Source organism: Abramis brama (assembly GCF_963993115.1).
Source record: "Abramis brama genome assembly, chromosome: 14".
In the NCBI taxonomy this organism is placed as follows: domain Eukaryota; kingdom Metazoa; phylum Chordata; class Actinopteri; order Cypriniformes; family Leuciscidae; genus Abramis; species Abramis brama.
The window spans coordinates 17,490,807-17,515,204 of record NC_139976.1 but is presented as its reverse complement, the minus strand read 5'-3'; the positions used below and the strand labels follow the sequence as shown (position 1 = coordinate 17,515,204).

Here is a 24,398-nt window from a genome sequence, read left to right as displayed (position 1 = left end):
TGTACTGGACAAATATCATGGTCGTGGAACTGAAAATAGTGAAATGACCCCATTAAACCATTAATTTTAAAAGTCAAACACATTTTCAGTATACACAATCTGACTAGTATTTGTTGATGTAAGGAAATGTACCAAGCTAATGACTCGAGGTGTACATTTTCAGGCATTTTAAGAAAAGCAAACAGATTATGTATTTCTAAAAGGTTCTTATGTTCTTGTAGCCATAACAACAGTGGTGATGGATATACAAAATTAAAGGAAAGAATGGTAAAGATGTATTATTAAATTTAAATAAACAAAAATAACCATTGATATTTCTACTAATTCTGCTATTTCTACTAATTCTACTATTAGTACTGCAAGTAATGTTGTAAACATTTTGACTGAACATAGATTTGAATATATTCTGTGCAATGTGTGCATACATATACACATCCTGTATGTTCTTGGCACAGATTAAAGTTTAAATTTGTGTGGATATGCCCGTCCACTATACACTAAAGGTACAAATTTGTATTTAGTATTATTATTATTATTTTACAAACGCAATACTTAAATAATACGAAGTTAATTAAGTTCGTTCAAATATCTTCAATAAAATAATCAATCTTTGTAATGCTTCTTCAGTGCTTTTGTGACTGACATTTCTAAAGCTTTTATTTTGAAATAAGAACTTCCGGTGTGAGTAGATCCATAAAATTTCGTGTTTATTTCTGTAGGGTCTGACCTATAGAGTCAAGTGTAGTGATTTAAAAAACAGATAAATTCGTCGCAGTTGCACGTTGTCAAAGTATGCATTTATTAAAATACGCGTGTCAGCAAACAAGAAAACGCCTACGTCAGCGTTAGTTAATAGTTAATCGGATATACCAACTAAGAAAGTTATTCATAGTCATGATGGATGCAACCTCAGATCTATTTTGGCCGGCGATGCTATTTACGCTGCTTGCAGTTATAGTAGCAGCAGTTGTTTTGGGCAAAAATAAAGGCCCTGTGCCGTCAAAGTGCACCCATCAAACTAGTGGTGCTGCTGTTGTGGAGGAGAGAGCTGGTCCAGAGCCTGGAGCTTCCTCACAGTATCATCCTGAGAAACACTGTAATGAAACCAGACAACACCTGCAATCTGGTGCAAAGATCCTCAAAGCCAAAAATGAAACTCTGAAACATGTAAAGGTAAGGATTTATTCTGCTTTTTATGAATGCATTTGTAATAGTTTACAAGTAAAAATAAATAAATAAATTACAACACAATTAAAAACACAAAGGAAATTATTTCTTGAATATTTCTCAGTCACATTTAAGATTAGGGTCCAGTTCTCACCATTAACTAACTATTAACAACGACTTTTGCCTCCGTAAACTCCTAATTATTGCTTATTAATAGTTAGTAGGGTAGGTGTTAGGTTTAGGTATTGGGTAGGAATAGGATTAGGGATGTAGAATATTGTCATGCAGAATAATGATTAATATGTGCTTTAAAAGTACTAATAAACAGCCAATATTGTAGTCAAGTGGAGTGATTTCAAAAACAGATAAAGATAAGCAACTAGTTAATAATGAGAATTGGACCCTTTTTCTGTAATCAACCATTTACTGATTCTGTCTTTACCTCAGGATTCAAACTCTGATAATGAGGAAGAAGTGTGTAAGTCTGATTCTCCAGTTCACTCCACCATTGGATGGGGCGAGGATTCCTCTGAGTCAGGGATAAGGAATGCTCTGAAGGATTATGCTCAATCGCCTGGTATAATAATAATAATAATAATAATAATAACCCTCTTTACTAATTTCCTGTTAATATAAATACTTTGTGGGCTACTGCTTCATAAGTGTTATATTAGACTGGTTTTAAACTATTTTTCAGACATCAGATTTGTGAATATAAATGTATTCACAGATATTACTTCAATAAAAATGTAACCTAATAATTATTTTAATAACAAGAATTGCGTTGTATTGGAATGCATTCTCAGGTTCCATGTTTAGTTATTTTTTTTCAATCTGACCCACATGCTATTATTAAATATTAAGTTTTGTTAAAACTTTGATCTCTCCTGTAATCATTTAGTGGCGTTGTACACAATGTTGCTCAGGATACATTATCGTTATTGCTTTAGAACTGAGGGGAATTTTCTTAGTCATAGTAGGTTTACCCTTGTGCAAAAAGAAGTGCTCTTAACTGCATTGAATGCATACTTCAAATCTTAAAGTATATTTAAAAAAAAGCTGTACTTACAGATAATATAATACTAATGAAATATAAGCCCACTTAAATGTACTTAAAGTCCCCCTGTGGTGAAAATCAAGCTTTTAATGTTGTTTATATGTATATGTGGTGTTTTTAATATGCTTTAAGACAAACCATGTGCAAATTCATAAGTCAACGCCATTGCTGAGTATTTTCTCCTTAAAACTGCAGTGAAAAAAATACAGTCTCAAAAACGCGGTTTGAAATCGCTGGTGTTTCTGAAATTCTGACGTCACAAGCACGTCAACGTCTTTACATTTTAAATCATTAGATCATACTGTAAAGAAGTACACTTATAATAAGTGTCTGAAAACATTACTTTTTTTACAAGGATAGGTCTTGGTATGCTTTATATGTAATTTCCTACATATTGTCACATGTTTAGAATAAATGCACATTTTGATGTGTATTTGACAAAATGATCAAAAGACAAAAAAAGGTTGTCGCTAAAGGAAAGCAGCAATCGCAAAAAGCAGCCACAAAAGTAAATCACGATGGATGGGTCATAAAATAGATAATAAAAATAAAAAATCATGATAAGAAATGTCTGTGACCTTATTGGCAAACAATGTTTAAGGCTAATTTTGTCTACTAGGGAAGTTTTATTTGACTTTTGTTAAACATAATAAACTGACTAAACAAATCCACGGTTTGCAGGCTTCACAAGCATTACTGTTTGGCTATTCGGAAGCTGTTTTCACTTTACTTTTACTTAGGTTACAAATAATTTACTTGTGTCTTGTAGGATGGTAAATTTGTGAACAAATTGCAGTGGTTTGACATCTTTCTCTCTGCAATAGACGCTGAGAATAAACCCTTAAAGTATATGGCTGGCATGCTGAGGACCTGCCAGCTTGAAAAGATGATGACCAAAGAAGAACTGGAGGAAGAGCAGAGGTGATTCAATACACCCCTAAATATAGCATAATTTGTGAACATATTACACCATTCTCTGTATGAATACTCAATTCTGATTGGCTGGAAGGTGTGCTTTCAAACATGTAATGCACAGGTAGTTCCAGTCAGTTTAAACACGGTTCTATATTAATGCGGTGACTTAACTGACACTCGCACTCAGAGATCAGAGATTGTGCTGCACTCACACAGAAGCATTCAGAAGCATGGAAACTTGTCAACGCTGTGTAACGAGTTAGTTCAAAGGGGAAATATTAATAATTAATTATTAATATTTGGGTCAGTTAATTGGATTAACTTGATGTAGCTAAATTAATATTACAATCAATTAATCAGTTCGTCCAACGAACTATTTTGATTATTTATTTATTCTAAGAAAAGCGTATCTTTCATGGCCACCGAAAAATAATTATTTCTTAGCATGTACAGTTCTTAGAGCATGTAACAAGATCAAGATCGTAAAATAGACTTTGTTGCAAGCAGAGTTTAGTTTGGGTTAGATTTTATTTTTATGGTTTTGAAAGAAGTCTTTTATTCATATTGAAGTCTTTCATATTATGAAATATTATTATGATTTAAAATAACTGTTTTCTATTCTAATATATTAAATGTAATTTATTACTTCTGAATTTTCAGAATCATTACTCCAGTCTTCAGTGTCACATGACCCTTCAGAAATCATTCTAATATGCTGATTTGCTGCTCAATAAACTTTTATTATTATTTTCAGTTTTGAAAATAATTTGCTGTTAAATTTTTTTTGTTTGGAAACCATGATTTTTTCAGGATTCTTTGATCAATAGAAAGTTCAAAAAGAATAGCTTTTATTTTAAATAGAAACTTTTGTAGAATTAGAAATGTCTTTACTGTCACTTCTGATCAATTCAATGCATCATTACTGACCTCAAACTTTTGAATGGTAGTGTTTCTTCACATCCTTTCTCTTTGTCTCAATACCAGATGCAGATCTCAGAATTTAAATAATAACATTTAATTCACATTGTACATACATGTACATACATCATTATAATATAAATGTACAGTATAATCAAGGTTCACTTTGAGTAAGTCTTACCCTTACTTAGTAAGACTCAGTCAATCGTGTATGACCCATGCAAACAATCTTTCTTTATTTTAACTCCACCCATAACCAACATTTTGAAATAATTGTTCTTAAATAAACTTTACCAGCAAACAGTTCTGTCAGGCAGTTTTACCTTAATATTATAATTCCACAGTTTTCCTGTTTGACTTAAACATTGCATGTAGTTTGCATCGACCCAATATATACTCAACTAGGTAAACAATGGCATTTTCTGTTTAAACAGCATACACTTTAACACACCTCAGTGATCATGTTAGATAAACTCACAATTACAGACTAGAGCAGGGGTACTAAAGTTCAGAGGCCAAGAGGGACAGATTTAAATTGCATAAAATGTGAAGGGCCACAAATTCCAAATTAAGACTCTATTTACCCTGTTTAAGACAGTATTAGTAGTTTTATTTATAATTGGGACTTTATATCACGCAATTCTGACTTTATAACACGCAATTGAGAGTTTATATCTCGCAATTCTGAGGAATTATCGGAGGAATGTTTTATTCTGTGGCGGAAACGAGCTTCCCATTTAACTTGGTTGTACTCAAGGCAAAGCGAAATAAACACAATCATGTATAACACCAACAATATAACACAATAAAAAATAAATAAATAAAAATATTAAATTCTGCAATTCAGTTTGCATTGTATGATAGAGTTCAGTTCACTCAATATGTGTAAAATAGTTCAGTCCGTTTAATATGTGTAGTAGTTCAGTTTGTGTGAAAAGGGAAAAAAATTGTTGAATCCATTTCAGTTCATTCAATAGGTGTAAAATAGTTCAGTTCCTTCATGTGTAGTATATCATGTAGTGATATCCACAGAAACTTGAAACAGATGACTGTAAATTATACTAAGCTCCTTCCTCCTTAAGTACCCTACCTGCTATTCTATCAGGGCCTACTGACTTCCTTGTATTAACCCTTTTTAAGGTCCTACAAACTTCTTTAGATGTTATAATTACCTCCTGGCCTACATTCAATTGACGTCTAATCAAATTCCGCTCAGTCTTAAAATCTAATGTTTCAAATCTACCAAAAAATATATATAGTTAATTTGCAAAGGTCCAATCATCCCCATGATTACTCTGAATTGATTTCCTCTTCTCCTGTCCTATCATTGTATACACTCCCTGCCATGCCTACCTTAGATTGTTATCCCTCATTATCCTCTCAATCTTTTCTTCTTTAATGCTGCCTTTAATTCCCCATTTATCCACGGCTTATCATTTGGATACATTTTAATATTTTTTTTTGGTATGACTTTATCCACACAAAAATGTATATAATCTGTCACAACTTGATTTAGTTCATCTAGATCCTCACTGGTGTCTATAAAGACATCCCATGCTGTACAGTCAAAACATCCTCTAAGACAGTCCACAGATTCATCGTTCCATATCTGAATGGTATGGTATGGTATCTGGTATCTGAATGCTGGTTTTAAGCCGCTGTTTATAAAGAGGAACCAAATGAATAACATTGTGGTCTGACTCTCCTAAGGAGAATCTCCTAAGAATCTCCTTTAATGCACTCTTAATATTACCAAAGCACAAATCAAGAACCCTTTCTCCTCTGGTGGGACAAGTAATATACTGATAAAAATGGGGCAGCACATGCGTTAAGGAACAACCATTAAAGTCCCCAAGTATGAATTTAGGAGCGTCTGGTGCAATGTTTTCCAGCCGAGCCACAACATCATATATAACGTCTGCCGCAGCCTGGAAATTCGTCCAGGGATGAATATAAACAATAGTAATGAACAACTGTCCAAACTCACTAGGGAGGGAAAAAGGTCTTAATGACAAGGACAAAAGTTCAATACACTCAAAAAAATGAACTAGGAAGGTTGTGCACTTTACATAATATATTTATATTTAGTTTACTTATAATAATTGTGTTTGTTGACTTTAAATGTTTTTTTCTATTAAGGTCCACGTAATTATGTCTCAACTTAACAGTACAAAATCCTAACGCGTTGTCTAAACACAAACCATTTATGTTAAGTAAAAAATTCTTACATCCAGCGGGTGGCAGTATAGTGCAACGCCAACTGCCATTTTGCCCTAACTTAATTTGATTGTGTTCAATCTGCTTAATATGTAAAATTTAAGGTTACTTAATCCGTTTGTGTTGGATTATATGAATGATTTGTGTTGCATTAACTGAAACTGGGCAGGGCTTGTTAGTTCCCAGCATGCTTTGCATATGGTTGAATTAAGAGAGAATAAATGTTAAAATTAAGTGTTATTTTATGTTTTTTTTTGAGAAAATGAGAAAAGGGGAAGACTTGATAGTGTGTAATTGTTCAATTACATTGGAATTATTAGAACCATTTAAATTACAGTGGTTTACCATTGTGGAGACGTGTGGAGCATTTTGTTTGGCTGTGGACTGATTCAGTTACTTTTAACTGCTTTGGTTGAAGGAGCATGTAAATCTTAGCATTTAAGATGCTGATATGTGCTACTGCTAGCAAATAGCTAGCTGTAGTCTATCAATTTACTTCTGTGTCACTAAAATAAATGAAATATTAATGTATGATGAAAATAACAATCGCATAATTTGGATGCAAAGTAAATTAGTTGGTCCAAAACATTGCAAATTAGTTGGGCTGACAAATGTTGACATTAAATTAAGCTGTGTCCAACCATAGTAAATAAGTTGAATCAATGATTTTTGCTTATGGGTTCTATTTGCCTAGATTAAGCTGAGATAACATAATTCAAATGCGTGGAAATGTGTGTCATAATTATATTAAGTTACACCAACGATTTATTTTTTTGAGTGTATCCTCTGAGCAATAGGACTCCTGCAGTGTGAAGTTTTTGCACCATCTATCGTTTACGTAGACGCACACACCTCCACCAACTTTCTTCCCCGTTACTAGTGGATCATGATCAGTTCTCACAGGTAAAGAGTCGTCAATCGTGTCTTTAAAGGGGTCATATAATGGTACATGCACTTTTACAAGTTGATTGTACTGAAATGTGTGTTGGCAGTGCCTGTACACAACCATCATATAATGATAAAAATCCATCCAGTGGTCTTTTTTAATCTCCTTATGCTTTCCCCCGTCTCAAATCGAGCCGTCTGACGTGTGACATCACACGGTCGGACGCCCCTCCCACGATTGTTAATTGACAGCAGCGTTTCAACACAGACCCGCCCTGAGCATAGTCCGCGCGGACATTGTTGATACGCTGGAGCAGAATGGCGTCTAAGCGATTGTGGTGTTCTGTTCTTGGGTGTAATAACGAACACAGCAGTCATTTTGATGTTCCTAAATCCGAACCGCTGAAGACACAGTGGTTGAGTTTTGTTTTCGAAGGGAGTATTCCCCACGATCAATGTCAATGCTTTCATGTTTGCGCGAATCATTTCTCACCAGACTGCTTTATAAAGGAGGGTCAGTATAAAGTGAGTGTTACGTTTTATTAACCTTTATATTAATCTTTGCAAATCGCTTGCACGCTTCACGATGAATGCGGCTAAGGTTTACACTCAGGGTACATTACGGCATGTTTTCTATGTACAACATTCTCAACAATATTCTTCATAATCCCAAGTTTATAATGAACAACGCGTTATGGTTATTGTGTTATTACAAACTGTGTACGCACAGAACAGAGGGGCGGGGTGAGCAAAGCTCATTATCATTTAAAGACACATGCACTTAAATGGCGTGCTGAAAACAGAGCTGTTTTTGACCAGGTAAAATGAGTGTTTTCTTACAATACTAATGAGAATTTTTAATTAAAGTGTATTACAAACTTTTCATTTAGACCCTAAAGAATCATAATAACTTGTACAAAAATGGCATTATATGACCCCTTTAAGCCATGTTTCTGTGAAACACAGCAAGCAACTGTCTCTGTACTCGGTGAAATACCTTACAGCCGACTGAAATTCTGATAGTTGCTTGGAGAGAGACCGTGTGTTGGCAAAGATCACCAAATTATTTCCCCTCTAGTATTGGTAGGTTTAGGATTAGTTCTGGGGGAGAGGTTAGGATTAGGGGTGGGGTTAGGATTACACAATTAGGTACTGACTTCAACGAGGGGGGTAATAATTAGGCAGGGAGTCGAAATTCGGAACAACATCTCCTCCATCTCCTTTATGCTGTATTCGCAATTCCAGTGAAATTCGGCAATCACCATATTGTCCCCAGTCACCGGGCTGATCTCAGCTGTGGCTGCTTGCTCTCCTGTTGTTAAGATCTGTGTCGCAGCCGGTAACAGCAAATAAGCGACCAACAGTAGCCCATAAAGCAGCACTACACAACACATCCAAAGGGGCTCCATTAGGTTTAAAATACTAAATAACAAAAACATACAAAACAAACAAATCAAACTTGACTGGTGCACCACAGACACTTGTCGCCACCGTGAAGCGCCAGAAGTGAGTTGATTTGAGTTGATTCTGTTCAAAAACTTAATTAAACAAGTTGGCAGAACTGTCTAAATCGGTTCAGTTTGAATGGTTTGTTCAGTTTCCTGGTTTCACACTCGGAGTCTTAATATCAAAAGCGTTGTGACAGCAAATCTGCAGATGCACCCTTTTGTTTGACAGCGATGAAGATCTTTATTAGTTGAACATATGCGTATGCTTTCTGTGAATGAATGATTCCACAGGACGATACATTCGATTTCATTTAATTCAGGTAATATTTTGCAACCAAACAGATTATCACGTCATGATACCACTACTACAAAAGTAAAGAATTATGAGATATAATCAGTCTGTTTGATTGTTTGCCCATTGTTCCTTTAGACCCGGATAAGCACGTCATGAGTTTACATAATTTATTATTTGAATAGGGCAAATATGTGTAAATAGGCTAAATACTCTCCAGATCTTGCTGCTTTACTCATGTAAGTAAGTCCACTGAAGGCAAGTTTGAAGAACCCAAGTGCAGCATTTGTTCAAAATAAAATCAAACATAAAACAAAGGCATGATGTGGCATAAACTCAAAACATAAACATGAACACTTACAAACAGTGGTTACACAAACAATACTTGACAAAGACACAAGGCAAACATGAGGGCTTACACAAGACTTAATGACTAGACAAGGGACACCTGTGAACATAATCAAGACAATCAACCAATGACAACATGACATATTCACATGGGGAACATATGGCAGGATCACATGACTATAACGGGATCACATGACAGACATGAAACAAGAACATGGAACATGAAACAAAACCAAAACGTGACAAATCCCCCCCTCTATGGGCGGCTCCCGACGCCCAACATGAAACAAAAACACAAGAGTCCTTGGGGAAGAGATGGCGGGCCAGGCCTGTGCAGGGGAACAGGGCAGATTGCGTCCATCTTTGCCGAGGGCTCACGGGCTGGAGCCGATGTGTGTGCTGCCCACGCACACAATGATCAATGACCACTATGATCAGCGCTGCATCTTCCGGAGCTGACTCAGGCGCGGTGGTCATCTTGTCTGAAGACACAGGTGCGGCAGACATGGCGTGAGCAATCTCTGGCTAGGCAGGTATAACGTTAAGAGGCTCAGGCTCAGAAGGCCTGACGTGAAGAAGCTCAGGCATGGCAGGCATGACGTGAAGAAGGCCAGGCTCGGCAGGCATGACGTGAATAAGCTTAGGCTCAGAAGGCATGACGTGAAGAAGCTCAGACTCGGCAGGCATGACGTGAAGAAGCTCAGGCTCGGCAGGCATGACGTGAAGAAACTCAGGCTCGGCAGGCATGACGTGAAGAAGCTCAGGCTCGGCAGGCATGACGTGAAGAAGCTCAGGCTCAGAAGGCATGACGTGAAGAAGCTCAGGCTCGGCAGGCATGACGTGAAGAAGCTCAGGCTCGGCAGGCATGACGTGAATAAGCTTAGGCTCAGAAGGCATGACGTGAATAAGCTTAGGCTCAGAAGGCATGACGTGAAGAAGCTCAGGCTCGGCAGGCATGACGTGAATAAGCTTAGGCTCAGAAGGCGTGACGTGAAGAAGCTCAGGCTCAGAAGGCGTGACGTGAAGAAGCTCAGGCTCGGCAGGCATGACGTGAAGAGACTCAGGCTTTGGCGTGCTGGCTGTGGTGTGCACTGCGGGATTGTGGAGCCCCTTATCCACAATTCCCACAGTAAATGAGGAACCGCTCAGCAGAAGGGCATGGTCGATGTATTTCTCCAGGGGCCAGTGTATTTTCCCCCCAGGGAGCCGTGAACTAATGGGTTCGTTCAAACCCACACGAAAAATGTCTTTGAGTACCACATCATTAAAATCTACCAAGCAACATAGTCCACAAAAATCTTCAACATAGTCCTCAATGGACCGTTTGCCTTGACAAAGGCGAAGGAGGGCAACTGCTGAGTTCATGTTGAGGTCAAATATTCTGTAAGTAAGTCCACTGAAGGCAAGTTTGAAGACGCAAGTGCAGCATTTATTCAAAACAAGATCAAACATAAAACAAAGGCATGTCATGAACTGAAAACATGAATGATTACAAACAGTAGTTACACAAACAATACTTGACAAAGACATGGCAAATATGAGGGCTTAAATACACAAGACTAATGACTAGACAAGGGACATCTGTGAACATAATCAAGACAATCAACCAATGACAACATGACACATTCACATGGGGAACATATGGCAGGATCACATGACTATAACAGGGGTTCACGTGACAGACATGAAACAAGATCATGAAACAAAACCAAAATGTGACAGATCAGTAGATCTAGTGTCATTACTATACAGTTGTGGTGATATGTTAACATACACATTGCAGAATCTACAAAATAAGTGGGATCATAAAAATGACTTCTTCAGCTTATTCAGGGCAGTACTAAATAAAAAAAAACAAATATGAAAAAAATCCCCAAAAAAGAAATGTTTATGAATCCTCCCATTTTGGAAAAATTATTAACATCTAGCAGGTTCTGCAAGGTTTATGCAAATGTTTGAACGCAGCTGTGGGCAGTGTTGGGGGTATAACGTGAAGAGGCTCAGGCTCAGAAGGCCTGACGTGAACAAGCTCAGGCATGGCAGGCATGACGTGAAGAAGCTTAGGCTCAGAAGGCTTGACATGTGAAGAAGCTCAGACTCGGCAGGCATGACGTGAAGAAGCTCAGGCTCGGCAGGCATGACGTGAAGAAGCTCAGGCTCGGCAGGCATGACGTGAAGAGGCTCAGGCTCGGCAGGCATGACGTGAAGAGGCTCAGGCTCGGCAGGCATGATGTGAAGAAGCTCACTGTGGTGTGCACTGTGGGATTGTGGAGCCCCTTATCCACAATTCCCACAGTAAATGAGGAACCGCTCAGCAGAAGGGCATGGTCGATATATTTCTCCAGGGGCCAGTGTATTTTCCCCCCAGGGAGCTGTGAACTAATGGGTTTGTTCAAACCCACACGAAAAATGTCTTTGAGTACCACATCATTAAAATCTACCAAGCAGCATAGTCCACAAAAATCTTCAACATAGTCCTCAATGGACCGTTTGCCTTGACAAAGGCAAAGGAGGGCAACTGCTGAGTTCATGTTGAGGTCAAATATTCTGTAAGTAAGTCCACTGAAGGCAAGTTTGAAGACGCAAGTGCAGCATTTATTCAAAACAAGATCAAATATAAAACAAAGGCATGTCATGAACTCAAAACATGAATGATTACAAACAGTAGTTACACAAACAATACTTGACAAAGACATATGGCAAATATGAGGGCTTAAATACACAAGACTAATGTCTAGTCAAGGGACACCTGTGAACATAACAACATTGATAAAAAAAAACAAAACATGAAAAAAATCCCCAAAAAAGAAATGTTTATGAATCCTCCCATTTTGGAAAAATTATTAATATCTAGCAGGTTCTGCAAGGTTTATGCAAATGTTTGAACGCAGCTGTGGGCAGTGTTTGGGGTAACGCATTACAAGTAATGTGAGTTTCGAAATCAGATTACTTTTTTAAAATAATAATTAATGCATTACTTTCAAATGTACAATAAAATATCTGAGTTACTTTTTCAAATACGTAACCCAAGTTACTTTGTTTTCTCATTTATGGACAGACACCTCTCCTGTCCATGTCAAATAAAACAAATATACTTTATGTATTTAATCTCACTTTATTAACCAATGTCTTTGCTGCTGACCTTCGATGATCCAATTCAGCAATTATAATAAGCAAAAATGACTTTAGTCACTCTTAGTCACATTTGTTTTTAAGTAAGTGTTGAACTTCCTTCTCCTGTGTCCCATTATTTTGCAGTCCAGAATGGCAGCACAGCTGAAAGGTTTGTTTGAACTTCGAGTGAGTTTTCATCTCCTCCAGTCTGAGTCTTATTCATTTCACTCTTGGTGTGAAACAGCCTTTACATTTGTCAAAAATAGAATTTTAGTTTTTTTATATAAAAAAACAAACAAGCAAGAAACATTACATTACTGAGAAAAAGTAACACAAAAGTAACGTAACGCATCACCTTCCATGAAAAGTTACTAAGTAATGCTATTTGTTAGTTTTTAGGGAGTAACGCAATATTGTAACATTACTTTTAGAAGTAAATTTCCCCAACACTGGCTGTTGGTACAGTATGAATGTACAGACTGCAATATATTTTATAATGTGTGTGTGTTCTGTAACAGGGTTCAGCAGGAGCAGTTGGCTGCCATCTTCCAGCTTCTCAGAGACAAACAAGACACGTTCGGTGACGTGACCGAGGGCGATTTACAAGAACAGCTTAAACTCTACTCTATTTGACACCGGGATGTCTGTATATGTGGATTTGGTTAAGCTCTTCGTCATCTTCATAGATTCAGATACTTTTTATGCAAGTGTTCAAATTAATACCTGTCACAAATAATTGACAAATGATTTTACTAGATCAAATTGATTGAAGTCACATATTTAAAAATATTTCAAATATGAAAAAAGGGGTTTGTTTATGTCTTGCATGTATTTATTGGTCATTCATATAATTTTGTACATAAAATTAGTAATGAAGAATCGAAAAAGTCTGGATAAGTTTAGTAGCAGTCTCTTTAGCTTCACATTATGGGTGTAGTGCATGTCGGTTCAAACCAAATCCATATTACAAATGTACGGTATGAACTGAATTTTAACTCTAGTTATGTGTTAACACTGTGCTTAAGTTACAAGTATGCAAAATGGACACATTATTAGTGTTGTTTTTATAAATAATAATAATAAAAAAAACACTTTTTGCTTTATTGTATATTTTAATAGTTATTCATGGTTTTATTTTTAAACACTGCCCATAGATCTGTGCTGGCCAGGATAATCATGTCATTCAAATGGAAGGGGCGGACTGTAATCCAAAAATAAACAAATGGTGTGATGATGTAATGAATTTCAAAAGGTAGATTATAAAACACTGTTACCAAGTCTTTCACATAGTTTGCATGTGACCAGACTGATAAGATGAGTGCCAGTCACTCATGAAATATGTTGAAAGCCTGGGGCTTTGTTAGTCTCATTCTGACTTTTAGCGTGCTGCTCTATCTAGTCCTTTGGTTGAATCTCTCTGAACACTTCCACAGGTAAGAAATAAGTGTATTGGCTAAGTAAATCTTTTGAAAATATCTTATGGTGTAATTATGATATTCTTCTGACTCGTATTTTGGTATTCTTGCTAATTTGTTCCTGTTTTTAATGTACATTTTCCTCCTCATTAGCAAAACGTTCATTATTTCTGTACTGAAATTATCATCACTTGGAAATACTATTTTACACAAAACTGAAAAACCCTTTCACTCCGCTGAGCGAGAAGTGAACATTACACCTATTCCGGTTCTCTACAAGGAAAATTTTACAAAACTGCCAGTGTGGGATTTCGAAGATGTTTATTTGCGAGACCATCAAGCAAGAAAACCTGTAAGTGCTCCTTTTTCAATACTATTCTCGCGTCATGTTTCAGCTGTGCAGTCGTTTTGATCCCTATGAAAAATCACCTTTTCCGTAGACCTGTTCAAAGTCTCTTCAAAACACAGAGGATCCCACGTTCAAGGAAGCTGTCCTTTCTGATATTCAGCTGTGGCTATACAGAGGTCAACTCAACATAACAGAATGGAATCGATTAGCACACTTCAACAATCCTTTTGGCTTCATGGAGTACAGTTACAATGGTGATCATCTAAGGCAAATTACACAACATTTCTGGCAGATTTTACATGTTGTATGGGTGTCTAAAACCTCTGGCACATCCTGCATGTGTTTGAGAAAGGCGTGTAGTAGGTTATTTATCATAGGCTAGATAAATATTGTAAACCGTTCTCTCTTTCTTTATTCAAAGAAACATTATGGGTTCAGTGTAAGTTACGCTCAAATCAGTCGACATCATAATGTTAATTACCACTCGTCCCATCTTTTCTTTTAAAAACCACATGACATCAAAACTGACAATTCTTACTTTTTATGGAATATTGCAGTGTTTGTTATAAATGATTTATCCGTGCCCACTTTTTCAAAATTCATGTGCCCTCATAATCTTTAATCAGAATAACTTCTCCCTCTTGCAACGACTTCTCTTGTTGACATGTTTACTGGTGGGAGGCAACTCACATTATCAATTCAACATGATCAATGGGATCGGAGAAATAATGTTCATCGTCCTGTATTTTTCTCGTTTGAGAAGCCATTTCATGCAGATATAAGCCTCAATAGGGTAAAGATTGATGCCGCCTTTAAAAAAGTAAAGGTCTGGATTACAGTGAGGCACTTACATTGGTAGTAAATATGGTCAAGTCACAAAACAAAAATATTCAGTTTCAGTTGACTAGTCGGGGTAGCGCCATATTTAATTTTTGACAGGGATGAAAACGAGGCTGTGAGGGATAGAATAAAATGCATTCAATGGATTGTACTGTTTAACAATACACAGATTGTTCAGCTGATGAAACTTCTTTATGGAAAAAAACTTTCAATGGACAAAAATAGTTTGTCCTCAATTTTTATATTAAAGAAAAAAGGGACGACTAAAATATATGTTTGTTCTAATTATCATTATGCCACAAATACTGTTGATTGAGCTTTACTTGCAACCTTGAAATATTGGATGAATTTGGATGCCATCCCTGACAGCAACATAGTGTTGGGCCAGATCCGGGCCACATCTGGGCCACATCTGGTACATGTGGATTCCATGCGTCAGATATGGGCCGGATCTGGGCCGACACTATGTTGCTGTCGCACATTGCATTCCTTTACGTACATGTACGTTGTTTCTTTTCCACCGAAGAGGTGAAAAAAGCAGTGGACTTAATTCCAAAACCCCAGTCTTCAATATTACTGCCTGTGCCTGAAGGCTCAAAAGATGGCTGTATCCGCTGTGCTGTTGTGGGTGCTGGTGGTATTCTCAACAACTCAAAGATGGGCAAAGAGATAGACTCCCATGATTATGTTTTTCGGTAAGCGTGAAACTTTGAAACTAAAATTATCTTTGCGAAAAATGTCTACGGTAGAGATGACAATTGAATGAAAAAGTTATTATTAAAGGTCATGACTGTGTATTCTGATACTGTTTATTCTTAGAGTAAATGGGGCTGTTACTCAAGGTTATGAGGAGGATGTTGGAAATAGAACATCAGTTTATGTGCATACAGCTTTTTCCTTATATGCCACCTTGCTGAATTTAAAAAAGGAAGGCTTTCACAGTATTCCACAAGATGAGGTCAGTATTTTTTACACTGAATTCTAAAATAATATATTCACTGTAATTTGCAGATACTCACTTCAATGCACTATGCTGCTGTGCAGTTAAGTTTGTTTTTTTCAGTGGCAGGCAACACTACTTTTCAAATATTTGGGGTTGGTACGATTTTTTAATGTTATTGAAAGAAGCCTCTTCTGCTCACCAAGGCTGCATTTATTTGAACAAAAATACAGTAAAAACGATAATATTGTTAAATATTATTACATTTCAAAATAACTTTTTTCTATTTTAATATGTATTAAAATGTAATTTATTGCTGTGATGGAAAAGCTGCATTTTCCGCAGCAATTACTCTAGTTTCCAGTGTCACATGAATGATCCTTCAGAAATCATTCTAATAGGGATATATTGTATGTTATAGAATCACACACACACACGCATATATATATATATATATATATATACTCTCTGGTGTTATTCAATAGGGTATCAAATATGTAATGATCCCTGAGGGCCTGAGGGACTTTGAGTGGCTCCAAGGACTTTTGCAGGGAAAAGTAGCCAACGGTTCATTCAAGGGTGTGAGGTAAAGTATCCAGCTCTGCCAGTAAGCAAGATGAACACGGTAATATTAATACAGAAGTTCTTCGAGATAATTTTCACCACAGTCGACTGGCCAATCAGAATGAAGTATTCCAGAGAGCTTATAAATAAATAATCTTAAACCTTACTATGTTTGGCTCCTTGATAAGTGGTAAATATTTATCACTGTGCTCTTGATTTGTTTAAAAACCAATATTTGCATTTATTCTTTCGTAGGCCACTGAATTATTTCAATGGGAATTTTAATGAGAGTAGATTCTACGTTCTTCACCCTGATTTTCTTCGATACATTCGCAACAGGTAACATTTATGTTTACAGTGACCAGTTTGTTTGGTCATAGAACGATGACTCTTATTTTTTAATTTTTTTAATAGATTCATGCCATCCAAACAAATGCAGGGCAATTACTGGTCAATATACAGACCGACCAATGGAGCGTTTGCTTTGTTCTTGGCTATTCACACATGTGATATTGTAAGTAAATGCATATTTTTTCTATTACTTCAACTTATTCTTTGTTTGCAGCTCTTTAAAAACTGAAAAATACATTTTATGTTCATATCATCATAATTGCATTGTATTAGTAATACTTTATGAACATTACTTGACATCAGGTGGATGCCTATGGATTTATTACTGAAGACCACCATAAGTACTCCAACTATTATTATGAAAAGTTAAAAAAAACCAGTGTCATTTTCTATATTAACCATGACTATGGCCTGGAGATAAAGACCTGGAAGAAACTGCATGAATCTGGAATCATTAGACTCTTCCAAAGACACTAACACATCAAAAACAGAAGGTAGACTCTGTTCTGTCAACAGGTGTTATTTTAAAAGATATTTCCAAGTTATGATTCTGTGTCTTGGTGGTTGGTTATTCAAGGGCAAGATGGACAAAGGAAAGCTATGGACTTAAACTAAATGAAACTTCTGTGAAATGCTGCAAGTGAAGCATGTTTTTGGTTTCCTTTTTTTATAGAGAAAGCTGATATTTATACAGGTTTGTGTTTGTGTTCGGTCTTTTATTATTATTCATTATACATTTGATTACATTTCCAATATAAAACTGTTTTTTTTTATGATCAGTTTTCTATTATTAATCATTACTCTTTTTATGACTTTATTAGTTTTTTTTATAAATGCAAAATAGATTAATATTTTCCTAAAACTGGGCTTCCAATAGCCATACACAAACATAGGACCAACTTTAAAGAAGTATGCTATTTATTGATATTTAGATCTATATTTTATGTTATATTTTTTTAAAGCACCATGTCCTATCTAACAAATTCCAGTTCTGTGGATTGCAGAAATGTGTATTGATACACATTATCAAACAACATGAAGATAAGAATAAAAAGACGTTACACTTATTTATGGTGTCTGTGTTACAGTGTAATTATGCATTTAAGTACTGTGTAATAATAATTAACGACATGTATGGGGTTGGGTTTTGGTTTAGTGTTAGTTGCACGTAATTATGCATAATTTATAGTTATTAACTACATGTAGCGTGTAACAAGGACACTGTAAACCTGTGTTTTCATGCTGATTTATTCAAAGTACTATTGAACAGCTCACTTCTGTGAAAGACTTCTTTGATTTAGTTTGCTTGAGCTGTAATCTGATACAAATTCACTGCATCATCAAACCATGTGTTTATTTTAGGATAAAGGTAAACCGGAACTAGTCATCACACTTTCTCCAGTAAATATTTGTCAAGGTTGGGTCCCCAGGGGAAAGGTACTGTAATATGTTAACTTATCATGTTGGCACTGTATAGCATTGTACATTAGTTGCCAAATATGATATCCGGAGGGGATAATTTCACAATATTTATCACATGTTATATTGGGAAGAAGGATTCACTAAATTTGTTTAAGGTATTAAAAATTACAAAATGATTTGGCATGAAAGGCAAACGCAAACATATAATTAAAAATGGAAATATAGCTTACATTGACTACAATGTAATCAGTTGTGAATATTTTGTTGGTTCTCCCTTATTTTTGATTACAGCAGCCATTCTCCTGGGCATTGACTCACTAAACTTTGCACATGTGTCACACTTAACTTCTTTCCAATTCATGAACATATGTTCTTTCCAAGATCAATGTGACTTTTCACTATTCAGCTTTATAATATCACAAAGGTTTTCAATGGCTTTAAGTTTAGGAGACTGAAGAGGCTACTTGACAACTTCAAAATGCTGAGCATGAACACTTTCATTGCACGCAACTTTGTTTCATGCGTCATGTGTGGTGTGTTTGGGATCGTCATCATGTTGCAAAGTACACATTTGATCTCCAAACAGATCCTCCATCATACTTGGCTACATTGTGTTCAACAGGATTTCCCAAGTATTGATTCATTTTCAAACTGCCAGCAAATTTGAAGATCCTTCCAACACCTTCTGCAGACATCTGTAAATGGCGCACCATGTACAGTGAGGAAAATAAGTATTTGAACACCCTGCTATTTTGCAAGTTCTCCCACTTAGAAATCATGGAGGGGTCTGAAATTGTCATCGTAGGTGCATGTCCACTGTGAGAGACATAATCTAAAAAAAGAAATCCAGAAATCACAATGTATGATTTTTTAACTATTTATTTGTATGATACGGCTGCAAAGAAGTATTTGAACACCTGAGAAAATCAATGTTAATATTTGGTACAGTAGCCTTTGTTTGCAATTACAGAGGTCAAATGTTTCCTGTAGTTTTTCACCAGGTTTGCACACACTGCAGAAGGGATTTTGGCCCACTCCTCCACACAGATCTTCTCTAGATCAGTCAGGTTTCTGGGCTGTCGCTGAGAAACACGGAGTTTGAGCTCCCTCCAAAGATTCTCTATTGGGTTTAGGTCTGGAGACTGGCTAGGCCACGCCAGAACCTTGATATGCTTCTTACAGAGCCACTCCTTGGTTATCCTGGCTGTGTGCTTCGGGTCATTGTCATGTTGGAAGACCCAGCCTCGACCCATCTTCAATGCTCTAACTGAGGGAAGGAGGTTGTTCCCCAAAATCTCGCAATACATGGCCCCGGTCATCCTCTCCTTAATACAGTGCAGTCGCCCTGTCCCATGTGCAGAAAAACACCCCCAAAGCATGATGCTACCACCCCCATGCTTCACAGTAGGGATGGTGTTCTTGGGATGGTACTCATCATTCTTCTTCCTCCAAACACGTTTAGTGGAATTATGACCAAAAAATTCTATTTTGGTCTCATCTGACCACATGACTTTCTCCCACGACTCCTCTGGATCATCCAAATGGTCATTGGCAAACTTAAGACGAGCCTTGACATGTGCTGGTTTAAGCAGGGGAACCTTCCGTGCCATGCATGATTTCAAACCATGACGTCTTAGTGTATTACCAACAGTAACCTTGGAAACGGTGGTCCCAGCTCTTTTTAGGTCATTGACCTCCCGTGTAGTTCTGGGCTGATTTCTCACCTTTCTTAGGATCATTGAGATCCCACGAGGTGAGATCTTGCATGGAGCCCCAGTCCGAGGGAGATTGACAGTCATGTTTAGCTTCTTCCATTTTCTAATGATTGCTCCAACAGTGGACCTTTTTTCACCAAGCTGCTTGGCAATTTACCCGTAGCCCTTTCCAGCCTTGTGGAGGTGTACAATTTTGTCTCTAGTGTCTTTGGACAGCTCTTTGGTCTTGGCCATGTTAGTAGTTGGATTCTTACTGATTGTATGGGGTGGACAGGTGTCTTTATGCAGCTAACGACCTCAAACAGGTGCATCTAATTTAGGATAATAAATGGAGTGGAGGTGGACATTTTAAAGGTAGACTAACAGGTCTTTGAGGGTCAGAATTCTAGCTGATAGACAGGTGTTCAAATACTTATTTGCAGCTGTATCATACAAATAAATAGTTAAAAAATCATATATTGTGATTTCTGGATTTTTTTTTTTAGATTATGTCTCTCACAGTGGACATGCACCTACGATGACAATTTCAGACCCCTCCATGATTTCCAAGTGGGAGAACTTGCAAAATAGCAGGGTGTTCAAATACTTATTTTCCTCACTGTATGCATTTGATATTAAAACACTCCAGTCGTCTCCTACGAACATATCTGACACCATCCAAGGCTAGGATGTTAGATTTTGACTTGTCGGACTGCAAAACACGGTTCCAATCTTCTATACTCCAATCCTCATGTTCTTTGGCAAATGCAAGGTGTTTTTTTTTGGAGTAGATTTTTAATTTTTTTTATTTACTGGTACACAACCTCTCAATCTAGCCTGTTATATCTGTTGGCTTATATCTGTCCAGCCACAGCACTTCACATTCTACATAGTGGTCTCACTATGGTCTCACATAGGTTGGCACTAACAAGTGCTTTCAACCTTCTTTTTGATTTGAATGGAATGCAGAAAACACTTGAGGTTTGCAATAGACTTGTCCCACTGCCTAGAACGCAACCGAATGCTTCTTCAAGCACCTCCTACTTGAAAAAACCCCCCCCTACTTTTAAACAGGAAATTATGGAATATACATATGCTGATCTATTCGCACTGGATTAGCATTACCTGAGGTCATTTTTTACAGAAGGTAAAAGTCGCCGTAATCTTTACTGACACTGTCTGTTTGGACGGGACTAAAATCACTGAGAAGCTCTGGTAATAATTACTTTACCCCACCTCTCCATGTTAAACTAATCCCGTCCGAATAGGGCTCTAGACTAAAATGCATGTTTGAGCTGTTATAATGATAATGTTCATGAGAGAGTAGGGGAGTTAGGGAGAGTTAGGCAAAACCTAACGCGGGGTAAATGTAACACAGACCTTTTACATAGTTAGTCAGGGTCAAGCAGGTTGTGTTTCCGCTCTTTTTCTCTCGCTGCCAGAAGAAGTCGTCTCCGGCGGATTTGTGGAAAGTTTTGATAAGATTTCGTGAAGATTCATGGAGTGTTTTGACACCATGCAAGTCAAATTTTTCATCATACGTTGTTTTCGGTTTCTGAGTTGGGTGTGTACGTCACCAAATCTAACTTTATATTACCTTAATCACTGTCTTGTTGACTAAAACATGGCACCATTTTGAAACATATCAGCAACTCCTAGCAACTGTTAGCTAGGCTTAAACTATTTTTTTTACACAGCGGGGTTAGTTGTAGCACAGTGTTACAACTAAGCCGCCAAGTGTACAACGATAATGAAATGAAAACCAGAGGTTTGAGTATTTATTTATATATTTATTTTGCCACATTTAACTTTGTTGGACTTTCACAAACAATGTTGGAATTTAAATGTCAAAGTATGATTTTTTTCCACAATTGCATTGATCACTTGTTTATTTATTAAAAAGCCTGTTTTTCATGCAATAAACCCTTTAAAATGTGATTTTTAGCTCGTTTTTATTATTATTACTGTTATTATTAATAATAATAATTTTGCATGCAGCTGCCACACACAAATATAATTCAATAGCAATTACAATATTTGATGATTTTATTTATTTATGTATTGCAAAACTGTGCAGCCCTTTCATATATCTCTATCCATGATATTGATCCATAATAGAAGGATGATTGGATGAGGGATGGATGTATGGATATCTATCTATACAGATGTACAAACAATATCAAACTATACAGATAAAATAGTACTGAATTATGTGTGTTATACACAAGTGTTACAACTAACCCCTCTGTCTGTTACAATTACAATTACAGTCTGTACCAAGTTAAGTTGTAACATTTGCACTTCTGTCACTTTCAATGCAACTGTACGAAAATGGTAGGTCCTAGAAAAAAACTTTCAGTGTTCATTTGTAGCAGAGATGTGTATGTTGCTTGTGTAAAAAAAAAAAAAAAAAACGTAATTATTTTTTTAATAACTGAGCCAAAACCAAAATGTGTTAGGCCAATAGAATCTGGCGCGACAGATACCCCTCACTGCAGTACACAAGATCCAGGGGGCGGAGCTGGATCCAGAGGGTGGAGCTGGATCCCCTCTCACTGCATTTTGATTGGAGTTTTGCCAAAAGACATGTCATTCATACTTGTGTTGTTGCTCTACCGTTTTTCGCATTTTGAGTCGTAACAAGTAAGTTATTGTTATTCTTTTGACGGAAAAACAAACTGGCTGAAAACAAACTTTTTTAATAACGTTTTTAATGGTTACCCATACAGCAACATAGTGTCGGCCCAGATCCGTGTGGAATCCATGTGTACCAGATGTGGGCCGACACTATGTTGCTGTCTGGGTAGTTACAAACACTGTAGTTTGTACATTGTGTGAATGTGCACCTTATAATTATGTACAGTGGTGGGCAATAACCAAGTATTTTATTAGAATATTTTCATTTAGAGAAACGTTGCTTTTACTCCAAAACATTTAACAAAAAATAATGTAAAAAAAATTCACCTTCCCTGAAAAGCCTGTAGTTCCTTGTTACATGTCAGAATAAATATTTCTTAAAAAGAAGTGTAGCCTATTCTTTGATTGGCTGATCCTCTCCCAGTGGTCCCCATGCACTTTGACTTCAGTAGATTAATAGGTAGGCACATCTACTTGTATTGGAGTAATTTTAAATTAAGTTCTCTTTCTACTTCTAAGTAGAAAATATATGTGCTTTTTACACCACTGATTATGCATAATATTATAAAACTGTAGTAGCCTATAGCAGCACTATCATGTTATTATGAATGACTTCACAAGGGCATCTGACTTAATTTACATAACATAATAAGAGCATCTCACTAACATAAATGCATGCAAAATACATTACCAGCACAATGAAATAGAAAACAAACAACAACAACAACAACAAAAAACGTTTATTTACACACAAGGTAAAACAGACACTGAATACAGTAGGGAAACTTTGAACGCGAAACATAAGGAAACCCACATTAGGAGCACATCGTAAGCAGACTCACTGAACGTTAACATAAGCCGCTTTCCGACCGGAGGAACCTTTTCACAGTTCCTAGAACTATTGGCTAAAGTACCCGGATATTGGCGTGTTCGCACCGCAGGAACTAGGAACGATTTTAGTTCTAGGAACTCCATTTGTAGGAACTAATTTGGGTCCTACTTCAGAGTAGGGTCTAAACCAGCACTATAGGAACTATCCGTGACGTTAGTGTACGCTGATTGACCGAACGCACGCGGAACATCAGCACCCGCCATTTTTAAAACAGCTAGAATGTAAACACACAGATTATAGCCTATATATTTACTCCATAAACTATACAAACATGGAAAACAGTGATATATGGGTCTCTAAACCTTTATGCTGAAGAGAAAATCCAACGCAACTTTGAGGGGACCAAGCCAAACATGATTATGTTTATCTGCCCAGCTAGCAATACTGGACATCAACCACACGGCATAGGCTAATAACCTTTTTTCATATACTGTCTACTTTCTATAACAGTTCTATCTAATAAGATATTAAACAGTACTGTTAGACAGATTGCTAACTAATAAACACAGAGAATGCGAGCATTGTTTGCTCTGGCGTTCTCAGCGCCGCCAAAATAAAGGTCCGTCGCGCCGTCAAAATAAAAGTCACCGTGCTTGCGTCACTCCCTTACCCCTCCTACCAGTTCCTATGGCCACTTGGCCAGTGCGAACGCAAACAGCAAAACCGAGTTTGGGGGAGAGTAGTTCTTAGAACTGTTTAGAAGTGGACAGTTCCTAGAACTAAGTTCCTATAACTACTTGGTCGGAAAGCGGCTATAATAACACACCAACATTATGGAAACCACAGGACATTAAAAAGTAGTAGTAGTGAACTTACACACAGAATTAAACACTAAATCACTCATTCATTCTTTCACACTGCACTACATCATGCACACACAACACACTCAAATGTTGCAACTTACTCTAAAGATTGCGGGCTGCAGCTTCTGAA

General features: G+C 36.9%; 2 protein-coding genes across 3 annotated transcripts; both read left to right on the top strand.

Moving 5' to 3' along the window:
* Window positions 1–672: 672 nt before the first annotated feature.
* mxra7 (matrix-remodelling associated 7) lies at window positions 673–13,469 on the top strand. 2 transcript variants are annotated; one of them, XM_084134676.1, is made up of 4 exons: window positions 673–1,173; window positions 1,615–1,744; window positions 3,049–3,145; window positions 12,880–13,469. In XM_084134676.1, exons 1-4 carry the CDS (start codon window positions 895–897, stop codon window positions 12,992–12,994), a joined length of 621 nt encoding a protein of 206 aa, XP_083990802.1. In that variant the 5' UTR covers window positions 673–894; the 3' UTR covers window positions 12,995–13,469. The 2 variants fall into 2 exon arrangements, with proteins under 2 accessions (XP_083990802.1, XP_083990803.1); XM_084134677.1 differs by lacking the exon at window positions 12,880–13,469 and adding an exon at window positions 3,800–3,892 and having other exon boundaries at window positions 757–1,173.
* Window positions 13,470–13,562: 93 nt separating this feature from the next.
* st6galnac1.1 (ST6 (alpha-N-acetyl-neuraminyl-2,3-beta-galactosyl-1,3)-N-acetylgalactosaminide alpha-2,6-sialyltransferase 1, tandem duplicate 1) lies at window positions 13,563–17,886 on the top strand. The gene is made up of 9 exons (XM_084134675.1): window positions 13,563–13,794; window positions 13,930–14,128; window positions 14,217–14,379; window positions 15,492–15,660; window positions 15,785–15,923; window positions 16,391–16,491; window positions 16,725–16,808; window positions 16,884–16,983; window positions 17,124–17,886. Exons 1-9 carry the CDS (start codon window positions 13,700–13,702, stop codon window positions 17,295–17,297), a joined length of 1,224 nt encoding a protein of 407 aa, XP_083990801.1. The 5' UTR covers window positions 13,563–13,699; the 3' UTR covers window positions 17,298–17,886.
* The last annotated feature ends 6,512 nt before the right edge of the window (window positions 17,887–24,398 follow it).